Consider the following 16,925-nt stretch of genomic DNA (forward strand, 5'->3'; position numbering starts at 1 on the left):
TCATTGAATCTTAGATGGTGAATATTAATGTACAGTATCAGTTATTTATAGAAAAAAAGATGCCCAAAGTTTCAAGGTTAGGTGATGCTTATTTGGGTATGTATAGATTTAGAATTAGATTGCATCCAAGGTAACCAGTTTCTCCTTTCATGAACACCAAAACCGCACATGGCTCCCAATGCCCCAGAGTGGGATTAAGTCGCATTCAGTTATTGAAGAAAAGATATTTAAAGTAGAGTTTTATTGTGCATGTTCATGATTTAATTTTTGTTGTTTTATTTGAAGCCAAAAAATTGCCTAAACTGATCCTCATGGATCTCAGTAATCTGTCATATACTGAAATAATTAGGTGCATTTTAGAGCCCTGATTGAGAATACAGAAGACAAAAGAGAGATTGGGAAAACAAAGAAGAAATGATGAGGAAGATAAAATAGAACAGGAATTTGAGAGAGAGAGATGAAGGGGATGAAGCAGTGCCAAATGACTTGGCAAATAAAAAGGAATGTAGACACTTCCTCAAAGGCAAATGTAAATTTAATGGTGAGTGTAGAAATGGCCATCCTCCATTCTGTAGAGGTATGTATTGCTATAGAAGCTTTGGCGCTAGAGGATGTGACAAAGGACAATACTATATCATAATTTCAAACACCCAGCAGTATGCAACAGGTTTTATAGATACCACAGATTTGAATGGGGGGGAGGGGATAAATGCAGATATCTGTGTCCATCAGCTTTAAGGAGAACCAAAATTTGTTGCTACAACAAATGTAAGAAGGGCAGTCAATATAAATTTCTTTCCTGAATAAATCTAGCAGATTGGAGGAATATAGATATAGAAGTGAAGACATGGAGAGACTAGAATGAAAAATTGGAGACATACAAATAAACTTAAGTGTTAGCCATAGCTGAGGCAGGAAGAAGCAAAGCTGAGAATGAGAATAAGAAACTTGAAGGCATGGGAATAGGTTAACTAGAAGGATAGAAAATTGGATAGATTATCACACAAACCAGAATCTTGCTAGCACAAATTTTGGTATTTATAATGCCATACCAAATCAAGAACATTTCTTTTTTAAGAGGGGTAACTTTGGGAATGGCAACAAAATTGGGAGTATTAAAACAAGTAGATCCAAGAGGATACACAAATGTAAGAATGAAAGTATTGATTGGTCACCAAGCGTTGATGCAAAAACGTATAGAGAGAAGATCAAGTAGTCCATGAAAAATGATGTATCTGAATGTGCAGAGACTAATAGCAGAAAATTCAAAACTAAAACTCAGCCATTTTGATGAACATGCATGACTAAACTGTAATGTACTTCTTATACAGAAATTGATTTAATGAGACTTCAAAAAGAAGCATACATACAGCAGTATGAAACTTTTGTATAAGTAGAACTAATGTAAAACAAGTTGAATTGGGAATGTGTGTACATGGCAACAAGAAAGAAAACTGTATAATTGTGAGTTGGTCGTAATGAAGACACCAGCTGTAAATGAATATGTATTGTAACCTGTAGACAAACCAAATATGAGTTGGCAGAATATAAGTTGTTACTTCTCTGATGCAGAAAATGGAGAATATGTATGAAAAAAAAAAAAACTAGCAAAAGTAAAGATACTGCAAAAATTAAAAGCACTGAAACCAAAAGAGACATGGTCTGCAAATTTTAGTTTCCACTTCATACATTGGATAGATTGCAGAGCAGACTGGCTGTACATTTGGATTTAAAGCAGTAAGCAGTGGATATGCTAAAGAACAGAACAAGTGAAATATATAATACAAGATGAAGGGTCAAAGAGTTTCTAACAAACAGAAGATTCAGAGTACTAGCAAATGGAACTGTGTCACACCAGGAGGATATTTTATCAAGAATGCTGCAGGAAATAGTATTAGCCTGACATTGGCTTGGAGTCAAATGAAAGTATAGTGAGATGCATTGCCAATGACACCAGAATACTTATTCTGGTGTCAGTTGATGGGAGCTGATAATAAAAAGAATAATAAGAGAACCTAATGTTTAGATAGGTGGAAGAGAAGCTATTGGAATTCAATGAAGATTTTCAAGTAATTGCTTCATGGAGAGATATCAACATAATGATTATGTCACTTAAGAGGCCACCAAGAAAGGAAACTGATAGTGAAGGGAAAGTTAAAATGATGGAAAAACTTGAAAAGCTGGAAAGAAATCACTTGAGCAAGCCAAGGAATGAGTTAAGTGATAATCTGAACTTTCTTCTTGACAAAAGTAGTTGATAAGAATGTTTAATGTACACATAAGAAACACATCTGAATACTGCTGTTTTGTATAGTTACCATGGGAGCAAGCTGAAATCAAGACAAGTGGAAAAATTGAAAGAGCACTTTACTAGCAAAATCAGGAAAATTGAATATGTGAACTATTATGAAAGGTTAAATGAACTGTTGCTATAAATTCTGGAGGGAGAAAGAGAAAGGCATATAAATGCTTGTGCATGGAATCAAATTGAAAGAAACTGAATGTGTCAGAGCATGGAAATATCAGAAATTAAGACTGTAAGAATCTCTTAGAACATACCAAAGTTATATCAATTAAAGGAATATACAAGAAACCAGATAGAAATGATGGAGAGATTTCTTTATATACTGCACAGTGAAATAAGCAATGAAACCTTTAAAAGAAGGTTAGATAGATAGTCAAGAATGATCCAGGACCATCCCAAGGTTGATGTGCATGTGGTGATTGCTCTGTGCTTATCCTACCTCATGGCAAGTGATTACACTGCAAGTGAGAAGTTACCTTCAGTCAGGCTGTATCATTGTCAATGGACTGATGGGTTTATAGTCTTATTGTAGACCTTCCTCCTCCTTTGCAGAGTACAGCCTTAAAGCCCCAGAAACCCCATTAAAAGGAATCTCGGGATTATATGATGATAATGATATAATTATTATTTAAATCCCCAGAACCTCTTGTATGGGGGTCCTGTAGTTTTCAGGCTGTGCTACAATCAGAAGAAAGGAAGCAATTGACTTCTCTGGGAAGAAAAGTTCATCAAGAAGACTGTATATTCTTTCATTAATTGATTATGATGCATCCTTGTCAAAGGTGACTCTTCACTTACAGTTTAATCAAAAACAGATGGAGTCCAGTAGCACATGATGACGTATATTAACATAGATATAGGTATCCTTATTTCATGAGTAATTATTCCTTAGATTTATGGTGAAAGAGATTGGTTGCCTTAAGATGTTAATCTGTCTGGTGAAGTAACTTTCATAAGCAGTTAATATGTATACGTATATTATTCTCTTTGAACATATCAAGAAATTTTTCATTTACCAAGGCAACTTTCTTGTACTATTTCTTCTTTTGTTGATAATATGAGACTCTCCCCATATCTATTATTGTACTGTAATTGTAGAATTATACTATTAACACATCCACATTTGATGTATATAAGGAAAGACTAACAGACCATATTTAACAGTTTCTGAACATAAAATACAGTGATTCAAAAGAGGTACATGCAGTTATAACATTTAACAGATTCATACCAATACCTCAATCATCTGATTTGTCAACCAGAATCTTGATTTTACCATGACATCAGAATTTATTATCTGCAGGTATTTATGTTCTGTACTATACTAATATCTACATTCCGCTCAAGTATATATATATATATATATATATATATATATATATATATATATATATATATATATATATATTTATATATTTATATATTTGTATATTATTTAGATATATAAATATATGTAAATATATTTAGATATATTTAGATATATATATATTTATTATATATATATGTATATATCACAGTGATTTTTTTGATGACTGGAAATAAGGTTAAATATGCCTAAGAGATTGAGGTATTGATATATTCCAGAAAACCAAAGTTTCAGAGCTGCATGTTAAGTTCTTAATTGTTTCAGGCTGTATGGGTATCTGTACTAACTCAGCATGAGACTCATAAAGTAGGTAGTTTATAATCTTTATCCATATTAGTAAATAGCATGTCAGGGCTTTGAGTGTCTCATGCAGGTGGTGTGTTATGCAGGTGCTATATTCTTTTTTTATTTTTGTTTTTACCTCACCACATATCCCAAAGAATGTGTCACCTTCACAAGCTCTGGTATATAAACTCAAAAAGTTAAGATAACAGACAGACAGTTGTACATACATAGAGAGTTGTTATGTTGCAGAGTTTAGAAATGTGGCCTTTCTTAGCATTTGTGCTATGTAGCATATTTGTTCTTCATGTAGCTATTGATGTTTTCACTTTGATTGTTCTTATGTTAGTAACTTTGTGCAGTTTTTGTATGTCAGTAAGTAATTCATGAAATAGCTTCAAAAAATTGATAAAGAAAATAAAATCATTGAATCCCTTACTACTAAGTAAAAGCTTGTTTGATGTTATAAAACAAATCTGGAACAGTGAATAAGATATGAAGATGCCTCGTACCAGACCAATGAAGTTGTGTCACTACAATTTTTTTCACTAAAAAAAAAAGCAGAACATTTGAAGTAAATATAGATCTGTTCCCTTAAGAATCCCTGTCTTACACCTGTTATGACTATCAAATTCCACCATGTCTCAAACAAAAAGTTCAAAGAATATTAACAAAATGACTGCCAAACCACTCCGCTGAAAGTCAGTATACTATAAGCGATGCCAACAAATCATATGTAGCTCTCAGAACCATCAGTAGATGGCAGTGCCTCCAAAATTGACCACCATGTCATAGCAGAAGCCATATCCTGTGATTACCATTTTATACAGTATGGGGAGGAGTTGTAGACTCTTGGGGCCCTGTATCTCTGACCATGGATACAGAAATGAAATCTGGTGTATGCCAGATATAGAAAAGAAATATTTGTATGTATTGATCCTGTGGAAATTATTACCCTGGCTCATCATGTCTTTACTGTAATGCTTAAAGAAGTTTGCAGCTTTTCCTATACATTCCTTGCAAGCATATAATGGGCCTTATGGTTATAAATTTTGTGGTTAATGAATGTAAATGTATTCATTTAAATTTTTTTGTGTTCCACGATTTAAGTTTTTTACTATAAGGGTCTGTTAAACCAGATTATGTTGATAAATGGCCACTGGAATAATGTGTGTATCATGTATCCTTTAATTGTGCATCTGATGGTTAGCCTTTTAAGTGTAAGTCAGGGAGAAGAAGTTGTCTCCTAAGGATGCATTAAATTAGTGGAATTTCAAATATTAGAAAAGAACATGTAAAGGACAATTTGCCTGGCCAAAGGACAAGGTTATGGCTCCTACCTTTTTATGATGACTATTTTGTCCTGAAAGTAACCCTTTGCTTTTTTTGCCTAAACATGCAAAATATAAGTTTTGAGAACTATTTGTACCATGGAAAGAGTGACCTGTGAATACACTGCAGTCTCATTTAATATATGCCTTTTCATAAATGTCATATGTCATATATGGGTCTGAAAAGGAGGCTTGGCATCTAATGGTGTTTCAGATGCTATAAAAATGATTGGCTTAAGTATTATCAAGAGCTTTTGGTTAAATAGGAGTTATTTGGCTATTATCTTTTGATATCACTTTTTTAGGCTAATGTTTAATATATGGCTTAAAGTGATATGATCAAAATTTGCTTCTGTACAGGTGTAGAAATAAATCTCTCAGCTGAAATTTTTTTGAAATAGTTTGTAGTTTCAAGTAGATTATTATGCTTTTTGAAGCAAGATAATGATTTTTACTAGTTTTACATCATTTAAAAAATTTCTTTAAAGTTTGATATGTTTATGTATATGTTTCTTGGTAGATATAAGAAAACAATGAAATGTGTAATAGTATCCACAGAACAGGTTTATTGCTGCTCTAGTTAAATCTTGATGGTAATTTAGATTCTTTGTGGGACATGTGGTATAATAGAACACTTAAGTTTGTCTGCTCAAGGGGGAATAATGTTCTGCATTTTTCAGATATTTCTTTTTTTATAACAAATTTAGTTGTGGAATCATAAGCATGCTTAGATTCCAAGTACTAAATCAGCTTTCAGAGCATCCCTGAGTTACCTCATCTTGACAGCATTTTTTTTTCTTTGTGGTATACTGTAATTATTCAACATGGTGCTTAGGGAATGTGAAGGGAGCTGGTAGTGAATTGCTGTACAGTATAGCATGAATTGGGTAACCAGGAATTGTTGTTACTGTAGACTAGTCAAATGAGGTATAGCAGGCTCATTTTTACTGTAGCTTTTATTTGGAGTGATCGATTCAGATGACTTTCACATTAAATGTTGATATATATATATATATATATATATATATATATATATATATATATATATATTACTTTTTATTCACCACAACTTTTTAAAAGTCCCAGAATGATGTTTTTATGAACCGCTTAATCCCTAATATTACTAGCTGCTCTTTAAATCACTTATATTTACAAGAACTATTTTAAGGTTAAGCAGATTAAGGAAAGTAGATCTAGATTAAGAAACTCTAAAAGTCCTCTGAATCACACTCTCTCTTCCCCTTCTGTACAGTATGAAAGTCTTGCTGGGAATGGCATGGCTTTAAAATTAACCTTTGTCTCTCGTGTCTTTCTCCATTTCATGACCTTGGTTGTTCTGGTAATGGTGTGCAGCAGGATGGCAACATCAACAAGGTAACCCAGTTTTTATGGAGTGAATGAATACTGTTTCTGATAATGTAAAAATTTTGTAAGTTTCTGAAGTAAAAAGTACACGCTAATGACAAATTACAGATAGCAAGAAATTTAAGATTTTTTTTGGTATTTTGAACATAATGATTCAACACTGATGATCTCCATTTAGAATGTGATTATACAGTTTAATGCCCATGTTATTTAAATGTAATGCAGTAAAGTGCTACAACATGAACAGTGAAAATATATCAAAGGTTAGGAAAACTTAACTCTCTTATAAAGCATGATTTAGTAAAAAGCAAGTGTCTATTCTCTCACAATTATCTTTTATACTACTCTATGAGTGCTTAAAAATTACAAAAAAAATGAATGCTTGGATGCCAGCCTGTATAGAGGAGGAAATGCACATGGTTTGTTGGTAACAGACAGCTTGGTCATTATGTATTATGATATTTGGTTGGTGTTTCTGGTCTCTGCCTGCTAGTGGTCATGTCGCAAATGAGAAGTCACTTTCTCTGTATCATTGTCATTGCATGGGAAGAAATACAGTCTTATCACAGATGCTCTTACTCCAATGGAGTCCATTTTTTTTTTTTTTCTCATGCGGAGTCCAATCTCATAGCTTTGGGAGACCTGGAAAAGGGGCCATAGGGTTGTATGATATTAGTTTTCAATCAGCTGCAAAGGTTGATGAAAGTTATATAAAGAAACAAGTGTGTGTTTATAGATTTTATGCATGGAAGAACCATTAGAGACTTAACAGAGCAGGTTTGTTGGATATAGTGAGAATGAATGTATTAAGGGAAAGCTACTGCAGATATTTAAGGTATTCTCTATTCAGAGTAAAACAAAAGTCAGAACAAATAGTTGGGTTGGGGGACAGCTGCTAAGTGTTTGTTGTATCATGCTCATGTTTGATGTGGTTGCTGGAATCTGCAAGTTTAGTTTGCTGAAACATGAGGCAGGTGTGACTTTAAATTTTTTCTTGGGGTTTGATGGTAAGTTTTGAAATGGTTTGGATGGGAGAGATTAGTGCTGTTGCAAAGAATTAGGTACCATGCATGTTGAGATGGGTTTGTGTTTGAAGTGTATTTGTTTTGTTAGGCAGGTGCTGAAGCCATAAATGTTTTGCTGAGTTTCCTTGTGCTTCCTGAGACAGAAAGATAAGGTGAGGCATATATAGCATATATGAGGTTGCCATGATTAGGGCATTCAGTTGCCCATGCTTTTGCAGCTCCTACAAAACAAAAGTTGTCCTAAAAGTAATGATGTTATTAGTGGCACAAAAGTAAGTATCACTAACATGACGAAATGAAAATTCCTGCTAGAATTGCCACTTTTCTTGACCATTGCAGATGTTTCGGATGAGGAGTCTTGATTGAGGAATAATTTATGAATATTATGAATAGCAGTATATTGTGTAGCTACATTAAAGTAATGAGATGCAACTAATGCTTATAGTTTTAAATCATACGTGAAATATGCATGGGCATTATAGAAGTGCAAGAAATAGTGTATGGATTATATAAAGATCATTGGTGTGAATCTTTGTAAATGTTAACCTAAAATCTCTGTGGATGAAAGTAGTGTGCATTGAGTTATGCATACAAGAATTTGATATGGAGCTCTTTGATTATTATTGAATACTAATCTGACATCTAAATTTTTCTTTTGTATTCGTGTATATAGTGATTGTTTGCAAATGCTTTTGCTATGCTATCCTTTGCTTTCAAGTTTTGCATGCTTTAGCTGTCTTCTGTGGTACTGATATTTTTGTTATCAGGATGTACATAAAAGGGCAACCAAATGTTGGCATTTTTCATATTCAGATGCTTTGATTTTGTGTTCTGACATCACGTTGATTTGATATATATATACAGTTGATGGTCTGAAAACAATAGCTAGGATTATTACAGTTAGTTGTTTGTTGGAGATTTCTGTTATCATTCAGTTGATGTATACCAGTACACAGGTGATCTTTAATTACATTAGTCACACTTGAAATCTAAAATAATCAACTACAGCCAATGGTTTTTTGTGTTGTGATAATCAAGCTACATACTCTTAATCACTTGATAGTGATGTTAAACAGAGTTAGAAGGATGTTAAATATTGTTATAATTTATGATGAAGTGAGTGGCAGGGTAGCAAGTATCACTCATGAAATTGGGCTTCCCATCCTCTGCCATAGTTTGTGATGTTGAAAAGGTGTATGCACCTTATCCACCCCATGTAAATGGGAATGTAGGAAAGAATAACATCGGAAGATAAGAAATAGATTATATTTTTCATGTATTTAAGAGGACTCTTTTTGGGATTACATTCTTGAAAATCACTTTGAAAAATCCAGTGTGTTATCTCCATTACTGTTACCTGTAGAAGTGTCTAGTACTTTTAAAAGTATTCTTATATTTTAGGTAATCAAAAAATGTATTATATACTTTTTTAGATAATGATATTGTATAATAAAGCAAAGCTTTGTTATACAGCAAGTGATCCATATACATTATAGTTTAGCTGTAACATTATCCAATAATTTTATCTTATATTTTTGTTATTATTCGTGTATCATTTCTTAAGGCTAATGAATAAAACTATATGATTATTTGAAAATGAATTTGTCAGGAATTCAGTCAAAAATCGTTTGCTAGGGACAAGCAGAATTCATTTGAATAAGTCATTTTTTACTGCATGCCTTGCTCTAAGCTTTTAGATTTATCAAAAAAAGAAATTCAAATGGAAAAGCCATTATTTACTGCACGCAGTATCATAAGCTTTCATTTATATCTCTGCTTTTAAGTTACCTTGCCACCTATGCTATTTCCCTGGGATATCCTTCATAGAACATGATTACTGTGCTTATTAAGGTCATCCATAAAAATCAGCCATAATCTTTATGTTATTATATCTATATGCACAATGCACATCACTTTCAATTAGACAGTAGTTCAGACACTATGTGTTCCACTAAATACAGTACAATACACACATATGTCTGGATTATGGAAACCCTTCTAACAATTTTTTATTCATATATATCAGGTGATATTCAGCCAAAGCTCAGAACTGGAAAGGCAGTCATCCATGGCATCCTCAACCGAAGAAGTTTCTGTAGCTCCTGGTGATACAGCAAATGATCGTACTGCTGATGACATGACAACGTCAGAGAAACAGTTTCAGGTCTTTAAGGACTTCGACTTCCTGGAATATGAGCTGGAGAGTCAGGGTGTAAGTTTTATACATCAGTCTTATAATTCTTTCATTGACTGATTTTTTTTCATTAATTATTCAGCATTTTCTTCTCTATCTGTCTGTCCATATCTCTCTGATAGAGAAAGTTGACCAGGGCATGCTTGAATGTATCGGACACATGGAGAGGATGAGCAAAGAAAGACTGACTAAGGTTGTCTACTTGTCAGAAGTGAAGTGAGTAATTGGAAGGGAGACTAAGAAAAAGATGGATAAAGTGAAGTGGATTTTGGAGTATCAAGTCGTGAACATTTAGGAGGGAGAGAGATAGTATGGAGTAGGAGAATGACTAAAAGTTTCCTGTAATCATGATGTATCTTGTTTTTACTGAGATAATCTGGGGCAAAGGTATGTAGCAATAGTGAGTTAAGAGGAATGATAGAGGAGATATGAAAATTGAAAGGTTGAAAGGGAAATTTCATAAGTAATTGAGATGGTGCTAAGCATTCATCATGATACGAGTAGAATGAAAATGAAAAGAATGAATAAGAGTAGGCACAGAAAGTTGAAGTGATGAGGTGAATATAAAAAGAAGACCAAAGTTATGGTTGTGTGGCAAGTTGAGGAATCATGCTTTGCTCTGTGTTGAAGAATGGATGATCACATGCATAAAGGATGGTTTTGATTGAAGAAAATGACTAATTAGGGTAAATAGAGTAGAATTGGGGAGAAGCAAAGGAATGTAAAAAAAAAAAAGTACATTGGAGGGGAAACAGGTAATAGCAATTTTACAATTAAGTGTATGAATGAAACTGTAGAGTAGAAGATAAACCCAGACTTTCTTGATTGAGGTAGTGTGTGTTACATAAGACCAAAACAGACTTGAAATGATGAGATTGTTTTGTCTGTATCCTTGCAGCACTTAATAGTCTCTAAGCCATGTCACACATCACAATCCATTCCCAGGAGGAAAGTGTGGACAACTTCAATCTTTGGGGTGTTCGTCGACGATCTCCCAGCAACCTTGGTGATGGAGACCCTTCCAGCCATGTGGATGACATTCACAGCTCTGAGCTCACACCTTCTCATGGCAAAAAGCCCACACCCCCAGCTGATCATGAATGGTGGGAAGAAGAGGGGTCTGTGTCCCCTGTGGATGATCCCACATTAGGCACCAGTGACCGTGCAGCTGCACCCCATGCCCGCCTCCCACAGCCTCCAACCACTGTTCATACCGCTATGCCACCAAAGCTTACTCTTGATACTACCGCTTCTTGCAGACCTGCCTCACCTACTTCCATGTCTGAGTGAGTAATTATCACCAAATTTTCATTAACTTTCTTTTCACCAGAATAGATACCATTTGTATTTTTAATGATAATGACATTTCATTGCAAGTATATAAAGTTTTCCTATGCAGAACATCAGCTAATTTACTCAGATTTTGCTATAAAGTAACAATGAATTAGGAAACAAATGCATTTATTAGAAGGATGAATTTGTTACATCAGAATTTCCAAACTTCAGTATTTTCCAATTCCACAAATTTACCTCCTGATATGATTAAATGACTGCTTTGCAGTATTCCTGTTAAGTTTTGGCTAGCAGTAGCTATGATATGGTAATGATGAAATATTTGAAAAACATAAAATGAATTTGTGGTCAGTGGTAAGCAAGACAGAGGGAGGAGATGAACAAGAGTGGTAGTGAGTGGTGTGTGAAAAAGCACGGATCTTTTTGTTCTATTGCTGTTACACTTGAGTTTACACCCCAAAGCTCATGACCCTTAATTGTCTTTCTGGTACAGTAAAGTGACTGCTTTGCTGTGTATTGTAGATATACAATAGCTGTAGTGTTGTACATTGATAGTAAAGGATTCAAAAAATTAGAAAAGAAATTCAAATCAAGCTGCATGTAAGAGGGAATACGGGAGAAATTAGTGAGAGAAGGGAGACTTGCAAGAGTGGCAGTGAGTGGTATGTGAAATTCAGGTTTATGTTTCCTGTTGCTAGTGGACAGAGTTCACAGTCTGAAGGTCTTACCTAACGTTACATTCTGATATGATTGTCTTCATTGCACTTTTGCTGTGCTGTTTCAGGTAGACATTATTTATAATGTATTAAGAATAAAACAGTTGAAGAAATGAAATAGAAATTCATATTAAGTGGCACAGAGTAGACAGTATGTGAAGGGAGGGTACATCTTTTTATTTTCTGTTTTGCAGGCTGACTGAGTACATATACAGAAGGCTTTTGAAGATGGGCATATGGTGAAATAGAATTAGAAAATAGACCTTCATATCTCATGCATTTACCAAACTTTTTTTTTTCTTGAACCATTTTCATAAAAAATCCATCATACTGTTCCTCTTTCCTCAGCCCATAGTGCCAGTATGTGGTGATGTTAATGAACAGTCACTGAAAGCCAGAGTATTCCTCTCCCCCAATGGCAACTTAGGCCAGTCAGACTTTGACTTGCATATAACAAAGATACATATTTAAGCAATTAATTTGGTGGATTTTGTTTCTTCAGCCACAGTGAAAGCAGTGAAGGTGACTTAGGGGATATGACTCCATGTAATGCATCCCCAAGCATTGCAGCCATGTTGTTTCGCCCTATCCGACAGCCTAATGATTTAGAGGACACTTGGCGGGCACATTTGTTGTCCCTGATGGCTGCAGATGCTCCCATTTTACACCCAACCAGGACTTGCACACTCTTCAACACTGTCTTCTCTGTAAGTAAATCTGTCTTCTCTGTAAGTAAATCTGACACAAGTTGAATAAGGAAAAGGAAGAGAAAGTGGATGCAAAATTCTTTTACATATTTATAAATGACAAGTATCAGTATCTTTTTGATAAAATGTGTGATAGGTTGTGATATACCATCCTTTTTATCAAAGTGGTAATAAGTCAGGTTTTGAAATATGTTCATGATACTCAGGAGAGCGTGATGAAGTTCACTGAGCTTGTTAGTGACAGCAACCATTATCTCAGTGAGAGTGGAGAGATGATGCACAGTTATTCTGCCTTCCTGCATTACTTAGAGGTGAGTTACACTGCAATTACTTCAGCATTTTGCCTTTGGTACTGTTTATTATACTTATGCAGTACCAAAAGAATGAATTTTAATTTTTCCTTTTATCAGACAGATGTCATTAACACAAATTGTATACTTATATCTCTGATGCCCATTCCCTCCAGGGGACTACCTCAAGGGGGATAATGACAGCAAAAGAGTCTCCATAACTGGTGAACTCCAGTGCCACCCCTTAGCCTTTAGTGCTTCACCCTTAACAGCTACTGGCAGAGGGCAACTGTAGTGCAATGTTTCCAGAGGCTCCTACCTATGTTCCCACCAATTACTTCTCCCTAATGTATCTACCCAGTGTTCCTGCCTAATCTCCAACCTACTTCTACTTAATGCATCCACCTAATGTTCTTACCTGCTACTTCTACCTAATGTTTCTACCTGATACTCCTACCTAATGTTCCTACTCAGTACTTCCACTCAATGTTTCTATATAATGTTCCAACTACTCCTGTCTTTTGCTCCTACCATATTGCCAAAAGGTATAGTGCTATCCACAGGAAAATCTAGAATTATAAGAATTAGTTGTGCAAGTTAAGTGTTTTCAAGCATCATGAGTGACAGGAAGAGATTGTATTGTTTGTGAATAGAATGCTAATAATCCACATGTGGGTGAGGCAGAAATAAAAGACATTTACATGAGTCAGAGGGGTGCAGCTTGAAAATCCATGAAGTGCTGGCACACTACACTGCTGTCCCTAACCCTCCCAATACCCAGGCAGGCAAGACTGGTAATATAGCACCCAAGCTGGTGGCTGCCTATCAGCTAGTAATTACCATAAAGAGTAATTAGTTTTTGATATATACTGTTGTGTAGGTGAACTGTATATGGACATCAAGTGAGTTGTCATGAAATGCCATCAAGCAATTTTTTTATCATTTCTTGTAGTTTTCTAATTTTACAGCCTGTTTTATTGTCTTTTAAGGAATCAAGTACAAATCTTATCACTGGTGTTGTATTTTTCAGTGAGCTAATATTTGATTGTATATCCTTACAAGTTCACCTGGTCTTGTCTTGAGTAGTGGACTTTAACTGAAGTAAAATCAACCTAATAAATATGTGCAAGTTTTTCAACTTTATAAGATATTAAAGTTATATGCTTTTCTAGGAAGGGACTAGAAACCATCCCCTTTTTGTATTTCAATATCTAAAAGATGGAACAGAACAAAAAGCCAAGCAGGGGGTGCTCATCCTTCTGGAAGGTTCAAGTAGGGTCTCTAAATGTTTGTAGATGCAACTAAGATAAGAAGAAAGGAGAGACAAGTAGTATGTTGGAGGTGAGAGACCATGGTTTGGTAATGTCCAAGGACTAAAGTCAGTGGTTGGTGAGAGGACAAGTGCTAAGGAAGGAGTAGCACTACTGCTGACACAGTTGTGGGTGTGTGTGAACGAGAATGAGGAAGTAAATTCTTGACTGATGTGGGTAGAAATAAATAAGGATGGTGAGAGATAGGTGATTATTAGTGTATAAGCACCTGGCATGAGAAGAAATATCATGAGAGGCAAGTGTTTTGGGAACAGGTAAATGAGTGTATCAGCAGTTTTGATGCAAGAGACCAGGTATTAGTGGTGGAGCTTTGAATGTAAAGGTATGTGATGTGGCAGTTGCGGGTATAGTTGTGGAGCATTGTATATTCAGTAAAGTGAACGGAAATGGTGAACAGTTTGTGGAGTTGTATGCTCAGATTATTGGGAATACCTGTTTTAAAAAGAGGGACATACACAAGTATATGTACGTGAGTAGGAAAGATGGTCATTAGGCATTAATGGATTACATATTGATTGACAGGCATGCAGAAGAGAGACTTTTGGATGTAAATCTGCTGGGTGGGGCTGCTAGTGGTACATCAGATCACGATATTGCAGAGTTAATGGTGAAGATTTGTGGAGGTTTTTGGAAAATATGAAACATTATCAATGAGAAGAGTTTGGTGGGTGTAAGTGAGCATGGAAGAGAGACTTGTGCGAAGAAATACCAAAAGAAATTAAATGTAAAATGGCAGAAGATGAGAGTGAATGAAGCTAGGGGAGTGGGTGAGGAATGGGAGGTATTCAGGGAAGTAGTGCTGGCATATGCGAGAGATGCATGTGGCCTGCAAAAGTGTGAGGTGGGCATATTAAAATGAGTTGTGAGTGGTGGGATGAAAGAGAAAGTGAAATAGAAAAGAGAAGTATACAGGTGGTACATATAAGGAAGGAGTGCAAATGATTGGGAGATGTATAAGAGAAAGCAGCAGGAGGTCAAGAAAAAAGTGCAGGGGTTGAAAATTAGGGCTAATGAGAGCTGGGGTGAGCAAGTATCAGTAGATTTTATGAAGAGTAGAAAGTACTTTAGAAGGAGCTTTATGATATGCAAAAAACAAGGTGAAGGTGGTAAAGGAGGAAGTGGTAACAAGTAGTGATGAAGTGAAGGGGAGATGGAGTGAGTATTTTGAAGAAAGACTGTTAAATGTATTTGATGATAGGGTGGCAGATGAAGGGTGTTTGGGTTGGGTTGTTATGCAAAATTAGTCATAGAGGGGTATTTGATGAAGAGAGAAATGGTGGTGAAAGCCTTGCAAAAGATGAAATATAGGAAGGCAGTTGGACTAGATAGGATTGCAGTTGAATATCTTAAGAAAGGGAGTGACTTATGTTGTTAATTGGTTAGTTAGGATAGTCATTGTATGTATGGAACATGGTGAGATGCCTGAGGATCAGTGGAATACATGTATAGTTCCTTGGTGTAAGGGCAAGTGGGATAAAGTTGAGTGTTCCAACTACAGGGGAATAAGTTTGTTAAGTGTATGTGGTAAGTTGTATGGGAAGGGTAGTGATTGAGAGTGAAGAAATGTACAGACCATCAGACTGGGGAGGTACAGTGTGGTTTCATAAGTGTTAGAGGAAATGTGGATCAGGTGTTTGCTTAAAGAATGTATGTGAGAAATATTGAAAAGAGACAGATGGATTTGTATGAGGCATTTATGGATCTGGAGAAAGTATATGATAGAGTTAATAGATATACCTTGTAGAAGGTCTTAAGAATATTCTGTGTGGGAGGAAAGTTGCTAGAAGCAGAGAAGTTTTTATCAAGGGTTTGAGGCATGTATACTTGTGGGAAGAGAGGAGAGTGAATGATTCCAAGTGAAGCTTGGTCTGTGGCAGATGTGTGTGATACCATCATGGCCATTTGATTTATTTTTGGGTGGGGTGGTGAGGGAGGTAAATGTAAGTGTCTTGTAGAGATTATGCAGTCTGAACAGGATGAGAGGGCCTATGAAGTGTCATTTGTTTGCTGATGATATAGCACTGGTGGCAGATTTGAGTGAGAACTGCAGAAGTTGGTGACTGAGTTTGGAAGAGTGTGTGAAAGGAGGAAGTTGAGAGTGAATATGAATAAAATCAAGTTTATTAGGTTTAGCAGGGTTGAGGGGCAGGTTAGTTGGGATTTAATTTTGAGTGGAGAAAAATTGGAGAAAATAGAGTATTTAGAAACCTTGGAATGGACATGGCAGCGATTGGAACTATGGAAGCATACGTAATTCACTGGGGGGGTAAGGGGCACAGGTTCTCTTTTCCCTGGGAACACTGAGGAATGTATGGAAAGAAATCATTCTCTGGGTGGGCAAAAATGAGTACATTTGAAGGAGTAGTACTTCCAGTAATATTATATGGATTTGAGGCTTGGGCTATAGATGAGGAGGAGGGTGGATGTGTTGGAAATGATATGTTTGAGGACAGTATGTTGTGTGACATGGTTGATCGAGTAAGTAATTATGAAAGGGTAAGAGAGAAGTGTGGTAATAAAAAGATTGTGGGTGAGAGCTGAAGAGGGTATGCTGAAATTATTTGGACATATGGAAAGAATGAGTAAGGAAAGGTTGACAAAGAGTATACATTTGTCTGATGTGGAGGGTATAAGGGGAACATGGAAGATGGAAGGATGGCATGAAAAGGTTTTTAGTGCTCAGAGCCTGAGGATGAAAGGAATGCATAGGATAGAGTGAA

The 16,925-nt window shown here is 35.6% G+C and overlaps 1 protein-coding gene across 1 annotated transcript in view; it reads left to right on the forward strand.

Annotated features, from left to right (window-relative positions):
• fry (Protein furry) overlaps positions 1-16,925 on the forward strand; it is a 153,777-nt gene that overhangs the window by 126,324 nt on the left and 10,528 nt on the right. The window contains exons 51-55 of the mRNA XM_071661031.1: positions 3,936-3,977; positions 9,701-9,886; positions 10,814-11,154; positions 12,380-12,584; positions 12,791-12,895. Of these exons, the coding sequence (XP_071517132.1) occupies positions 3,936-3,977; positions 9,701-9,886; positions 10,814-11,154; positions 12,380-12,584; positions 12,791-12,895 (879 nt within the window). The remainder of the gene's footprint in view (positions 1-3,935; positions 3,978-9,700; positions 9,887-10,813; positions 11,155-12,379; positions 12,585-12,790; positions 12,896-16,925) is intronic.

The sequence above is a fragment of the Panulirus ornatus genome, chromosome 73 (genome assembly GCF_036320965.1).
Source record: "Panulirus ornatus isolate Po-2019 chromosome 73, ASM3632096v1, whole genome shotgun sequence".
Lineage (NCBI taxonomy): Eukaryota > Metazoa > Arthropoda > Malacostraca > Decapoda > Palinuridae > Panulirus > Panulirus ornatus.